This window comes from Nerophis ophidion, linkage group LG01 (genome assembly GCF_033978795.1).
Source record: "Nerophis ophidion isolate RoL-2023_Sa linkage group LG01, RoL_Noph_v1.0, whole genome shotgun sequence".
NCBI lineage: Eukaryota > Metazoa > Chordata > Actinopteri > Syngnathiformes > Syngnathidae > Nerophis > Nerophis ophidion.
The window spans coordinates 30,668,920-30,684,371 of NC_084611.1; the positions used below are offsets into that span (position 1 = coordinate 30,668,920).

Below are 15,452 nucleotides of genomic sequence, written 5' to 3' on the forward strand. Positions count from 1 at the left end.
TACATCATGCGTTGCCTTCATTACAACACTTAAATAAGACTTGTAAAGTCATTTTGATAGTAGGCTAATATAGACACTTACATCATGTATTGCCTTCATTACAACACTTAAATAAGACTTGTAAAGTCATTTTGATAGTAGGCTAATATAGCTGGTATAGACACTTATGCCATGTTTTACCTTCCTCATTCATGTCATTATATGCCTTGCATACGGCTTTTCATTTTTTGCGGCTCCAGACAGATTTGTTTTTGGTATTTTTGGTCCAAAATGACCTGGATGATCGTGTTGTCCTGAAGTCAATTGTTAATATTCTTTACATAATTACTTGATAATATTTTTGTATTAGTGACTGAGATGCTGTAATTTGGAGCTAAAGTTGTTTATATTTATTGTACGCTATAATCGGTAAACAGCAGTTAGATGATGTCACTTCCGCTAAATTACTTCCTGTTGGTTGACTTCCAATATTCGTTCGAAAGCAAGTCATACATGTTGCGGTCTTCTGTAGTAATTTATGTTGCCATCCTACACAAAGCGGCAAAGAAGCGATGCCGTAAGTTGTCTTTAATAAGTTAACATGTCAGACACGTTAAAAAAAAAAGTGTAATAATGTCGATATGTTGAATATAATTGTCGTATCTGATACAATGTGTTCAACTCATTCAGGCAGACGAGAGTCTCCCTCTGCTGGACATTTTTGGACATTACCGTTACATTTTCATATGTCATTCTAGACAATGGGTTGTACTTGTATAGCGCTTTTCTACCCCTTTTTAAGGAGCCCACAGCGCTTTGACAGTCTTTCCACATTCGCCCATTCACACACACATTCACACACTGACGGCGGGAGCTGCCATGCAAGGTGCTCACCAGGACCCATCAGGAGCAAGGCTGAACAAATATGTACAGAGGCTCTAAGTGTGTTAGTGTCTCTTTGTTGTTTTCAGTTTTTCAACATCTTGTCTATGAAGAATTACAGCGACATTCTCTTCATTGACTCCGGTTTGGCTTGGTGTTGAGTTGCCGTTTTTACACGTCTCACGAGAACACTAAAATGAGTGAAAACATTCATAGAAATTAGTCTACCTACATCCCGACTGCATTGAACATCTCCCTGATTGTGACGTTTTTGTGACGATAAAAAATACTCATGTTTGTCAATTTAATTGTGATATAATGTCTATCTGTGTTGGCCCTGTGATGAGGTGGCGACTTGTCCAGGGTGTAAAGGCCTTCCGCCCGAATGCAGCTGAGATAGGCTCCAGCACTCCCGGCGACCCTGAACGGGACAAGCTGTAGAATATGGATGGATGTATGGATGGATGGATAGCTCTTTCAGCGTTTTGGGTTACTGACCGTTGTTTGAACCACTCGGCCGATAAAAGCATTTAAAGGGGAACATTATCACAATTTCAGAATGGTTAAAACCAATAAAAATCAGTTCCAAGTGGCTTATTTTATTTTTCGAAGTTTTTTCTCATAATTTTATCCATCACTCAATATCCCGAAAAACTGCTTCAAAGTGCCTGATTTTCACCATCGCTATATCCACACGTCCATTTTCCTGTGACGTCACTGCGTGATGCCAATACAAACAAACATGGCGGATAGAACAGAAAGATATAGCGACATTAGCTTGGATTCGGACTTGGATTTCAGCGACTTAAGCGATTCAATAGATAACGCATGTATTGAAACGGATGGTTGAAGTGTGGAGGCAGATAGCGAAAACGAAATTGAAGAAGAAACTGAAGCTATTGAGCCATCACAACAGACAACGGCAACGAGGACGAATTCGGCGATCGCCTTCTAACCAACGATTGCATCTTTTGACAACTGGTGCAACTTGAATCTGTCGATTGGTATGTATTTGTCTGGCATTAAATGTGGGTGGAGGGAAAGGCTGGATGCAAATATAGCTACAAATGAGGCATAATGATGCAATATGTACTGTACATACAGCACGCCTAAATAGCATGCTAGCATTGATTAGCTTGCAGTTATGCCGTGACCCAATATGTCTGATTAGCACATAAGTCAATAACATCAACAAAACTGACCTTTGTGATTCCGTTGACTTTATCGTTGGAAATGCATCTGCTTTTAGTGTCGCAGGATATCCACACATCTCTGTCGTAGCATCGCTATCGTCGGTAGCGATGCTATGACAGAAAAGAACAAACGAGGGACTTTCGCATCTTTTGACAACTGGTGCCACTTGAATCCGTCGATTGGTATGTGTTTGTTTGGCATTAAATGTGGGTGGAGGGAAAGGCTGGATGCAAATATAGCTACAAATGAGGCATAATGATGCAATATGTACATACAGATAGCCTAAATAGCATGTTAGCATCGATTAGCATGCCGTGACCAGTTATATGTCTGAATAGCACACGCCACGTAAGTCAACTTGAATCCGTCCCTGATCGTGTTGTTATACCCTCGGACAACACACCGACGAGGCATGATGTCTCCAAGGTACGGAAAAGAGTCGAAAAAACGGAAAATAACAGAGCTGATTTGACTTGGTGTGTGTAATGTGTTTGAGAAAATGGTGGATTGCTTCCTGTTGTGACATCACGGGTGAAAGGTCATTGCTCCGACAGCGAACAATTGAAAGGCGTTTCATTCGCCAAATTCACCCTTTTAGAGTTCGGAAGTCGATTAAAAAAACATATGGTCTTTTTTCTGCTACATCAAGGTATATACTGACGCTTACATAGGTCTGGTGATAATGTTCCCCTTTAAACTGAGAATCTGTTCAAATCCCACACAAAAACACTATATAGCCTATCCTTAGAATGTAGTCATACCATTTTATATTTAATACAGAGAAGTGATGTGAATGTGGTCTGTCTATCTGTGTTGGCCCTGCGATGAGGTGGCGACTTGTCCAGGGTGTACCCCGCCTTCTGCCCGATTGTAGCTGAGATAGGCGCCAGCGCCCCCCGCGACCCCAAAAGGGAATAAGCGGTAGAAAATGGATGGATGGATGGACAGAGAAGTGATTCTATTGTAAAATGTAGCATTTTGGAGTTTTTTTTAAATATATATTAATGATCTTGCTGCATGTCCCTGTCCTTTTTCTGCTATGTGCAGCCGTAGAGCCCTCTGCCTTATTCTTTGTACAACAGGAATTCTGGCTAGCATCAAGGGACTATGCAAACAATACTGATGTCCAATAATGGCTTTTTCTCCGATATCCGATATTGTCTTAATTACCGATACCGATATCAACTGATACCAATATATACAGTTGTGGAATTAACACATTTTTATGCCTAATTTTGTTGTGATGCCCCGTTGGATGCATTAAACAATGTAACAAGGTTTTCCAAAAGATATCAACTCAATTTATGGAAAAAAATGCCAACATGGCAATGCCATATTTATTATTGAAGTCACAAAGTGCAAAAGTAGGTTTTGTTCTCGAGAGTGTGTCAGGAAGTGTTGGTGACGAACCCCAAGATGCAGAGAAGGCAGGCTTGATCCAGTAAAAACATGACTTTTAATCATACTTGCCAACCTTGAGACCTCCGATTTTGGGAGGTGGGGGGTGGGGGTGTGTGGTCGGGGGGTGGAGCGGAGGCGTGGTTAAGAGGGGAGGAGTTTAATTCACCAACTCGAGTATTTCATATATATTTCATATATATATATATATATATATATATATATATATATATATATATATATATATATATATATAATATATATGTATGAAATACTTGACTTTTAGTGAATTCTAGCTATATATATTTATTTTATTATATACATAAAAAAAATAAATACTTGAATTTCCGACGGCACCTATCAAATACACAATAATAAAAACACAGTACTGTACTAACTGTACTGTGCTTGCTGGTTACTAAAAAAAACCCAACAACACTTACCTTTCACTATTTGAGTAACCCTTGTTCTGCCATTTGCGTATTGGCGAGCGATCTTCGAATCCGGGAACATCCTTAACGGATTTGTTGTAGACATCCTCAAATGAGAACGGGATGTTGCTTCCATATCAGTATAGCCATCTTTGTCTCAGCATAAGTTACACCATTGGGTCTCCATTTTGCGAGGTGGCCCATAATACCGGGTCGTGAACGATGCTGCACTGCGGTTGCTTTGTGCTTCGCTGACCCTTCATGACTGAGTATATCCGTTTGTCCGCCGTGTTCAATGGAGAAGGCTGTTCTACAAAATTTACAGGCAACATACCTCTTCCCCTTCAAACTCTCCTGGATAAACTGAAATTCTTGTTTCCAATCGTTCTGGAACTTGCAAGTGTAGTTCTTCATTTTGCTCGTCGAGGGTGTAATATATGATGAAGTTACGTCTCTTTACTGTGGGCTTCAGAACAGACTCCCTAATGCATGTTACTTGACTGCACTTAAATGTAGAATATATGTAGAATTTATTTAAATTCTATTCTGTTCTATGTACAGTAGATGGCAGTATTCTCCTGTTTAAGAAGGTCATAACATTGCTGAGTCAGGTTCTCATGGAGCTGGAAGGGGCGTGGCCTCCAGCTCCGCCTGAATTTCGGGAGAAAATTTGTCCCTGGAGGTTTTCGGGGCAGGCGCTGAATTTCGGGAGTCTCCCGGAAAATCCGTGAGGGTTGGCGAGTATGCTTTTATTGTCCAAAATAAAATGCAAGAGAACAGGAACCAGGAGCCAGGAAACATGCAAACTGGAAACAGCTAACAGCATACATGATTCAGCAAACAGGAACCAGGGTCCAGCTCACAATAGTCCACCCATGACTGGAGGGCGAGGCAGGTATAAAAAGCAGCCGGCTGATTGACACCAGGTGTGCCCAGGCTGCCAATAAAGGGAAACAGCGCTCAGTGAGACAAGCAGGAAACTAAACCAAAATAAGAATGCTGACAGGAAATAAAATCTAAACACAGATGAAAAACAAAATAATTACCAAACTATCGTTGACAAGTCTGACAGATTGCACTATGATACAGCCTAAAAAGGTGGTACATACGGTATAATATTTGTGTGCTGCATGTCAACAACATGATGAAATGGCACAGGTTAGACTGTATGATGGCATAAATGTGGAGGGAAATGAGTGTCTCCATGGTTCATGCAAAATCCTTATTTGAATAGGGCGGTCTGCACCACTTTTGCACTTGTTATCAATTGTGCACGCAATCTTAGCAGATCACCCGCAGCACGCTGACATAGAATTCTATAGTTTGCACACGCTATTTAGCAGAGGCGAGGACTCGAGTCAGACTTGAGTCATGAATTTGATGACTTGAGACTCGACTTGACAAAATGTAAAAAGACTTGCAACTCGACTTCGACTTTAACATAAATGACTTGTGACTCTTCAGCTCTCACTGGATCGGTTCGCAGCCGAGTGTGAAGCGACCGGAATGAGAATCAGTACCTCCAAGTCCGAGTCCATGGTTCTCGCCCGGAAAAGGGTGGAGTGCCATCTCCAGGTTGGGGAGGAGACACTGCCCCAAGTGGAGGAGTTCAAGTACCTAGGAGTCTTGTTCACGAGTGGGGGAAGAGTGGATCGTGAGATCGACAGGCGGATCGGTGCAGCGTCTTCAGTAATGCGGACGTTGTAACGATCCGTTGTGGTGAAGAAGGAGCTGAGCCGGAAGGCAAAGCTCTCAATTTACCGGTCGATCTACGTTCCCATCCTCACCTATGGTCATGAGCTTTGGGTCATGACTGAAAGGATAAGATCACGGGTACAAGCGGCCGAAATGAGTTTCCTCCGCCGGGTGGCGGGGCTCTCCCTTAGAGATAGGGTGAGAAGCTCTGCCATCCGAGAGGAACTCAAAGTAAAGCGGCTGCTCCTTCACATCGAGAGGAGCCAGATGAGGTGGCTCGGGCATCTGGTCAGGATGCCACCCGAACGCCTCCCTAGGGAGGTGTTTAGGGCACGTCCAACCGGTAGGAAGCCACGGGGAAGACCCAGGACACGTTGGGAAGACTATGTCTCCCGGCTGGCCTGGGAACGCCTCGGGATCCCCCGGGAAGAGCTGGACGAAGTGGCTGGGGAGAGGGAAGTCTGGGCTTCCCTGCTTAGGCTGCTGCCCCCGCGACCCGACCTCGGATAAGCGGAAGATGATGGATGGTTGGATGGATGGACTTGTGACTTCACTTGGACTTGATGCTTTTGACTTGACAAGACTTGCAACTTTCCCCCAAACCCAAAGATTAAATAGTTATTCAGGAGCGGTCCCTATCTTTCATTGTGTACGTGTGTGTCTGTCAGCGTGTGTGCTGTCAGAACAACATCCAATCAAATTAGATCCAAGTTGTTTTCATCACACAGCATTCATCCAATCAAATTGCAGGACAACCAACGAAGAACAGTTGTCAAACAACGCGGCAGTGAGGAAAAATGATGCCAAAATAGTCTCGTTCGGGTATTAAAAACTACGAGTTGGTCAACAAAAAACGAATTGCAGTATGCGAAACATGCGGTTCGAACTTCAACTTCCAACTTCGTTCGACATTTGAAGTTGCACAAAGAAGGGTACGTTTTAAATGTAAGATAACGTTTATTGGCTAAATAACGTAATTTTTATTTGGTGTGTATTTAAGTCGGAGAGGCTGTAAACTCACTGCTAATGTTATAAACATAGACATTTTATAAGTAGACGGAGCATTGAGCGCTACTGCCTACTGGCGTTGACGAGACGCGGGGGCCGCCATCTTGGAGTGGTGATCCGCTCCACTCAGTGCAATTCATTTGGCAGGAGCAATCAACTGTCAGCGCATTTAATTCAGCTCACCTCACTGAATACAACTGATTTTCACGCGCTTTATTTGTCATACGTCGAGCTATGATAAAGGACACATGTTTTGGCGTGTTTTATTATTCATAGTTTGCAACGTCAGCACTATTTTTTCCCCCTGCAATTCCAAATGCACTTGTTCTAATGAATAAATACAGCATTTTAAAAGCATACACAATCTGAGTAAATATATTAGTCTGTGGTCAAAAGGACTTGAAAGGACTCGAAACTCAAAATGCAGGACTTGGGACTTGACTTGAGACTTTCAAGTCTTGACTTTGGACTTCAGTCTGTTGCGTGCGCGATGCATTTTGAATGCGCGTGTGTTGTCACCCCTAGATGCTACAGGACCGTAGCAAGCAAGATTGAAGGTAGGAGCTTATTTAATATAAAAATACAACAAAAGAACACTTGTACAAAGGGTAAAATAAAGGTGTGCCAATGCACGGAAAGCGGAATGCTAATAGTTAGCAAGAGTCGAGTTCAAAGTCCTTGGAAGCGCGAGCCGAGCGCGCAGAAGCTAAGATATGACTTAGCAGGGTGAATACAAAAAGGCGAGAATGGCAAACGCAACTGTTGCAAGAAGCAAACAAGACGTCCAGAAAGAACTAAGGTAGCAGACGGTCTTAAATACAAAACAATAATCAAAGACAGGTGTGCGCCAGGCGCCAGTGCAGGTGGACCAAATGAAGTCGCCATGTTGATGAATATAAACTAGGAAGTGCTCAAACAATGAGATCGGCAGAGTCCAGAAATGATCAAAACACAAAAAGGATACAAACATAAACTAGAGATGTGATCCGGGAACCGGATCACAACACACTCAGGACTTGCTTGTGTTGATTTGGGGCTTGAGGGCAAAGACTCGAGTCTTACTTATGATTTGCAAAACAATGACTTGGTCCCTCCTCTGGTATTCATTTATTTTTATTTGGGTCTTAGTAGATCTTGCCCAAAGTATTTTTCCGTAGGAAGCAGTCTGCAATATATAGGCGGTCCTAAATTGAGAGTCGAGATTTATACATGACAGATGACTTCTCCCCTAAGCTTTTCTTCCTGACACTTACACCAATCCAGTCACCAGGACATAGACCAAGCCCAGGCAATTATTTTGACTCGGGGGCCACATTTAGAGAACAAAATGTGTCTGGGGGCCAGTATATCTATTTTTATGAACACCAATACAAAACCTCACTATAATGTCTGATTGAATGTTAAAAACTAGGGTTGCGAATCTTTCGGTGTCCCACGATTTGATTCAATATCAATTCTTGGGGCACGATTCGATTCATAATCGATTCTTTTTTTCAATTCAACACGATTCTCGATTCAAAAATGATTTTTTTCGCGATTTTAAAGGATTCTCTATTCATTCAATACATAGTATTTCAGCAGGATCTACCACAGTCTGCTGACATGCTAGCAGAGTAGTAGGTTTTTTGTAAAAATATTTTATAATTGTAAAGGACAATATTTTATCAACTGATTGCAATATGTAAATTTGTTTTAACTATTAAACGAACCAAAAATATGACTTTATTTCATTTTTATTTTTATAAATGTCTAATGATAATATCAATGAGGGATTTTTAATCTCTGCTATGCTGTAATTATAACTAATATTGATAATATTCATTTTTGTTTCACTACTTTTGGTTTGTTCTGTGTCGTGTTTGTGTCTTCTCTCATTTGCTCTGTTTATTGCAGATCTGAGTGTTGCTGGGTCAAGTTTGGTTTTGGAATTGGATTGCATTGTTATGGTATTGCTGTGTATTGTTTTGTTGGATTGATTAAATTTTTTTTTTTTAAATAATAGATTTAAAAAAAAAAAAACAGAATCGATTCTGAATCGCACAACGTGAGAATCGTGATTCAAATTCGAATCGATTTTTTTCCCACACCCCCACTAAAAACGTTGTGACAAACCGCCTTAAAAAACATAATGGAATTTTACATTTTTCTATGAGGGATAGAACACTAAATATTGACAAAATATGAACGCCACAACCCCTTTTGATCGACATATTTTACAATCAAGTGAAACACACCAAAAATGCAACAAACAGTGAAATATAAACGCGAAGGGTACAAAATAAACCCACCTACAATCTGATGTATCAGATACATCACTAAGCTTTAGAACTTTAGAAAATCTCCTTCCGCGTCTTGGGAAACGCTTCCCGCCCACACTGCTTGGTGCCTCGTCTAAGCTGCTGTGACTTACCTAACCATAGCAACTAATTAGATGACCATAGTAACTAATTAGATGACCATAGTAACTAATTAGATTACCATAGTAACTGGTATATCATCCATAAGTGCAGATTCCAACCATTGAAATACTTTGTATAGTTCAAGACTTACGGTCGTTAGAAAACATGACTGCACATCAAAATGGCAGCCACACTTTCCATCTTAAAGATCTAAAAAAATTATTTGGGAATGTCCAGCGGGCCAGAATGAAAAGCTCAACGGGCCGCATGTGGCCCCTGGGCCTTAATTTGCCCAGGTCTGGCATAGACAATACAAGGGTTTCCCCTGTTATGTAGCCTACATAAACTGCATACATATACTCCATTGCTGCAGTTAGTCATGAAACAACACAACTATTTGGAGCGGAAACAGCCGTGTCAGCAAGTTTCTGTGCTGTGCAGATCGGTCGTCTGGTTATTGGTCACAATGGCCTGCTGTCCACCCCTGCTGTCTCCTGCATCATCAGGAAGATCAAGGCCATCGGAGGAATCATCCTCACAGCCAGCCACAATCCAGGAGGCCCCGGAGGAGACTTTGGCGTCAAGTTTAACGTGGCGAACGGAGGTGAGGAAGGATGCTTGCAGGGGAGTGTTTGAATGAGAATTCATTAGGATTGGGTACAAAATGTCTATTTCTTATGTTGGTTCTAATGTATCAGCAACCTATCATTTCCATCCATCCATTCATTTTCTATGGGGGGCGCTGGAGCCTGTCTCAGGTACATTCGAGCGGAAGGCGGGGTACATCCTGAACATGTTGCCACCTCATCGCAGGGCCAACACAGAGAGACAGACAATATTCACACTCACATTCACACACTAGGGCCAATTTAGTGTTGCCAATCAACCTATCCCCAGGTGCAGGTTTTTGGAGTTGGGATTAAGCCGGAGTACCCGGAGGGAACCCACGCAGTCTCGGGTAGAACATGCAAAGTCTGGGATAGTTACATGCTCCTCCCACGACCCCAAAAGGGACAAGCGGTAGAAAATGCATGGATGCTGCTTCCAAGTGTTACCATTTCTGAAATATTGTGTAGGGAAATAACTACAAAAAGGATTAATTCACTATTTATGTTAAATGATAAATAAATGGGTTGTACTAGTATAGCGCTTTTTTTACTACCTTCAAGGTACTCAAAGCGCTTTGAAACTACTTCCACATTTACCCATTCACACACACATTCACACACTGATGGAGGGAGCTGCCATGCAAGGCGCTAACCAGCACCCATCAGGAGCAAGGGTGAAGTGTCTTGCTCAGGACACAATGGACATGACGAGGTTGGTAATAGGTGGGGATTGAACCAGTGACCCTCGGGTTGCGCACGGCCACTCTCCCATTGCGCCACGCAAAAAAGATCAGTTAAGATAATACAGAATAGAGAAAATATACAAAAAATTATAATTTTCTGAATCAAACATATTGAAATTCAACTTTTTTTTTTGCATTTGCAAAGAGCTAAAATTATGTACAAAGCAAACTATAACCTGCTACCCAAAAATTATTTTTGACAAAATAGGAGAAATATAGCCTTGGAGGACAATCTGATTTAAGAGATCTGTATGCACGTACAACACTTAAAACATTTAGCAAATCAGTATGTGGATATAAATTATTGAATGGATTAAACAAGGAAATCCAACAACAGTAAGATTTAGTTTATGAAACTGTTCAAACTACATGTGTTCACATTGCAAAAACTGAAATCTAAGTAAGATTAAATATCTCAAATAAGTGATTGCTTATTTTCTGTCGGATTAGATAATTATTCTCACTAAGCAGATTTTACGTTTTAGTGTTTTACTTGTTTTAAGGGTTTCGGTCCGAAATTATCTCAATAAGATATAACAGCTTGTAGCTGAGATGTTATGACCTATATTGAGTAAAACATGATTGAAACTAGAATATCAACTGATGCAAAGCTGTTTCAGTAACACTCACATGTATACAACTGCTTTTTTAAAGTAATAATTTCTTACTTCAAGCATGAAAAAAAAATCATGATGCCGAGCCCATATGATTATGTCAAGATAATGGCACTAGCATTTACTTATTTAAGAATATTTTTAACATATTGAGCAAAAAGGTCAAATTTTTTTTTCTATCAAGAAAAGTGCACTTGTTATTAGTGAGAATATACTTATTTTAAGGTATTTTCGGGTTCATTGAGGTCTAATTTCACTTGTTTTGCAAATTCTTGACAAGCCAAATGTTCTTGTTCTATTGGCAGATAATTTTGCTTAGTTCAAGTAAAATACTTGTAGTTTTTCATTTTTGTTTTTGAGCACAGACATTTTGTAGTGCACAAAGAAGAATCATGATAAACATCGTGGACTTTTAAAAAAACAAACAAACAAAAAAAAAGTATTCATTTTAAAGACTTACACTGCCACTTCCTTCTATTGTCATTCAAATGTGAACTTTACAGTACAGGTAAGAACCACATTTTGTTGCATTAGCTTGTTGTAGTGCAGGATAAAAGAGCAATAAGATGCAGATAGAAAAAAATAGATTACTGTACAGATAAATATAATGCACATTTGCATATGCAGCCACATTTATGGATGTATGTTATATTGTCGGGGCTTCACGGTGGCAGAGGGGTTAGTGCGTCTGCCTCACAATACGAAGGTCCTGCAGTCCTGGGTTCAAATCCAGGCTCGGGATCTTTCTGTGTGGAGTTTGCATGTTCTCCCCGTGAATGCGTGGGTTCCCTCCGGGTACTCCGGCTTCCTCCCACTTCCAAAGACATGCACCTGGGGATAGGTTGATTGGCAACACTAAATTGGCCCTAGTGTGTGAATGTGAGTGTGAATGTTGTCTGTCTATCTGTGTTGGCCCTGCGATGAGGTGGCGACTTGTCCAGGGTGTACCCTGCCTTCCGCCCGATTGTAGCTGAGATAGGCGCCAGCGCCCCCCGCGACCCCAAAAGGGAATAAGCGGTAGAAAATGGATGGATGGGATGTTATATTGTCTTTATATTCTTATATTTATATTATACTCGTCTATATATATCTCTGAGGTGAACTATACATTACCTAGGTATTTATCTATGAGAATTGTAACTATTGTGTGCATGTCTAATATTTATTCATATATTGAATCATTTCTTACACACTTATTGTGTATTAATTTATGTATTTGCTTATTCACTGTAGTGTTACAGATAGACAGTGTTGGGTTAGTTACTAACAAAACCAGTAACTAGTTACAGTTACTAGTTACTTTATTTTAAAAGTAACTCAGTTACTAACACCAAAAAGTAATGGGTCGTGAACTTTATAGTCTATACATTAAGAATGATGTGATAATCAAACACTCTAGAAGTCTACAAAGAAATAGTGTATAATATGCTGAATTTCCCCCAGGGATCAATAAAGTACTTTCTATTCTAGTGTAGTCTATTCTATAAAAGAATTGACAAGAGTCTCTGTACCTTCAGTGCTGAATGATGAGCAAAGGCAGAGTTTGGAGAGTTTTCTTTAGCTCTCTTTCCATGTTTATGTGCTCACTGTCCACTCTGTCCAGGTACTTAAGAAATGTTTTCCATGCCATTTGCTGTTTGACGCCAATAATCATGCTAATTAACGCCACTGTAGAAATAGCCTGCATGTCTACATACGCTGCAATGGCTCCATCAATGTTGTCCTGGCTAGCAGTCCCTCCGTTAAAATCCTTAGGTGGAGGTGGTGGTGGAGGTGAAGTGGCATCGGAGTCTGTGTCTCTCTTTACGAGCTTCGTCGAAGTATGTTGCTTTTGTAGCTGTTTCAGCAGAATTGAATTGCTGTTTTGGGCAGTAGATAGGATCTTTGATACAAGACACAACTTTGCATTTAATTAAAATGTTCTTTTCTTTCTGCTCCACAAGAGAAAAGTAGTGAGAATATCTCCATCTTAAGAAAATTTACTTCAGTGCCGCCATGGTGTCTTGTTAGTAAACACAGACCCCTCCCCACCCCATTAACCCCCACCCGCCCACACACAACGCGTGACACACACTGCAAAAAGTCAGTGTTGAAAAACAAGAAAAAAAATTTACAAAAATTAGGGGTATTTTATTTGAACTAAGCAAAATTATCTGCCAATAGAACAAGAAAATTTGGCTTGTCAAGACTTTCCAAAACAAATAAAATTAGTTAACCTCAATGAACCCCAAAATACCTTAAAATAAGTATATTCTCACTAATAACAACTGTACTACTATATGAGTATGTATTTTCTATTGTTTCATTGAAAATAAAACAGCAAAGTCCATTTGGCTGTCATCTGTTTTAATTATGAGACACAATTGTGTCAAAGTCATGATTTTTTTTTTCCATGCTTGAAATAAGAAATCTTTACTTTAAAAAAGTTGATTTACGCTTGTGAGTGTTAACAGAGCTTTGCAACAGTTGATAATATAATTATAATGGGGGACTTTAATATCCATATGAATACCCCATTGGACCCACCGTGCGTGGCGCTCCAGACTATAATTGATAGCTGTGGTCTTACACAAATAATAAATGAACCGACGCATCGCAGCGGTAATACGATAGACCTAGTGCTTGTCAGAGGTAAGCTAATAATAATAATAACTGCTATAGCAGCCGCAACATTAATGCTGCCACAACGACGACTCTTGCGGACCTACTGCCCTCGGTAATGGCACCGTTCCCAAAGTATGTGGGTTCTATTGATAACCTCACTAACAACTTTAACAACGCCCTGCGCGAAACCATTGATAGTATAGCACCGCTGAAGTTAAAAAAGGCTCCAAAAAGGCGTACGCCATGGTTTACTGAAGAAACTAGAGCTCAGAAATTATTATGTAGAAAGCTGGAACGCAAATGGCGCACGACTAAACTTGAGGTGCACCATCAAGCATGGAGTGATAGTTTAATAACTTATAAACGCATGCTTACCTTAGCTAAAACTAATTATTACTCAAATCTCATCCGCATTAATAAAAACGATCCAAAATTTTTGTTTAGTACAGTAGCATCGCTAACCCAACAAGGGACTCCTTCCAGTAGCTCCACCCATTCGGCAGATGACTTTATGAAGTTCTTTAATAAGAAAATTGAACTTATTAGAAAGGATATTAAAGACAATGCGTCCCAGCTACAACGGGGTTATAGTAACACAGATACGATTGTATATACGGCGGATACTGCAAATATCCAAAATAGTTTCTCTCGTTTTGATGAAATAACATTAGAAGGATTGTTACAACGTGTAAATGGAATAAAACAAACAACATGTTTACTTGACCCACTTCCTGGGAAACTTATCAAGGAGCTTTTTGTATTATTAGGTCCATCAGTGCTAAATATTATAAACTTATCACTTTCCTCGGGCACTGTTCCCGTTGCATTCAAAAAAGCGGTTATTCATCCTCTCCTTAAAAGACCTAACCTCGATCCTAACCTCATGGTAAACTACCGACCGGTGTCTCACCTTCCCTTTATTTCGAAAATCCTCGAAAAAATTGTTGCAGAGCAGCTAAATGAGCACTTAGCGTTTAACAATCTATGTGAAACCTTTCAATCCGGTTTCAGGGCAAATCACTCGACTGAGACAGCCCTCGCAAAATTGACTAATGATCTATTGCTAACGATGGACTCTGATGCGTCATCTATGTTGCTGCTCCTCGATCTTAGCGCTGCTTTCGATACCGTCGATCATAATATTTTATTAGAGCGTATCAAAATACGAATTGGTATGTCAGACTCAGCCCTGTCATGGTTTAACTCTTATCTTACTGATAGGATGCAGTGCGTCTCCTATAACAGTGTGACCTCGGACTATGTTAAGGTAACGTGTGGAGTTCCCCAGGGTTCGGTCCTTGGCCCTGTACTCTTCAGCATCTACATGCTGCCGCTGGGTGACGTCATACGCAAATACGGTATTAGCTTTCACTGTTATGCTGATGACACCCAACTTTACATGCCCCTAAAGCTGACCAACACGCCGGACTGTAGTCAGTTGGAAGCGTGTCTTAATGAAATTAAACAATGGATGTCCGCTAACTTTTTGCAACTTAATGCCAAAAAAACGGAAATGCTGATTATCGGTCCTGCTAGACACCGACCTCTATTTAATAATACAACTCTAACATTTGACAACCAAATAATAAAACAAGGTGACTCTGTAAAAAATCTGGGTATTATCTTCGACCCAACTCTCTCCTTTGAGTCACACATTAAAAGCGTTACTAAAACGGCCTTCTTTCATCTCCGTAATATCGCTAAAATTCGCTCCATTTTGTCCACTAAAGACGCCGAGATCATTATCCATGCGTTTGTTATGTCTCGTCTCGATTACTGTAACGTATTATTTTCGGGTCTCCCCATGTCTAGCATTAAAAGATTACAGTTGGTACAAAATGCGGCTGCTAGACTTTTGACAAGAACAAGAAAGTTTGATCATATTACGCCTGTACTG

The 15,452-nt window shown here is 40.5% G+C and overlaps 1 protein-coding gene across 1 annotated transcript in view; it reads left to right on the plus strand.

Annotated features, from left to right (window-relative positions):
* Positions 1-15,452, plus strand: part of pgm5 (phosphoglucomutase 5) — a 74,198-nt gene that overhangs the window by 7,948 nt on the left and 50,798 nt on the right. Inside the window, exon 2 of the mRNA XM_061900676.1 lies at positions 9,428-9,590. Coding sequence (XP_061756660.1) covers positions 9,428-9,590 — 163 coding nt within the window. The remainder of the gene's footprint in view (positions 1-9,427; positions 9,591-15,452) is intronic.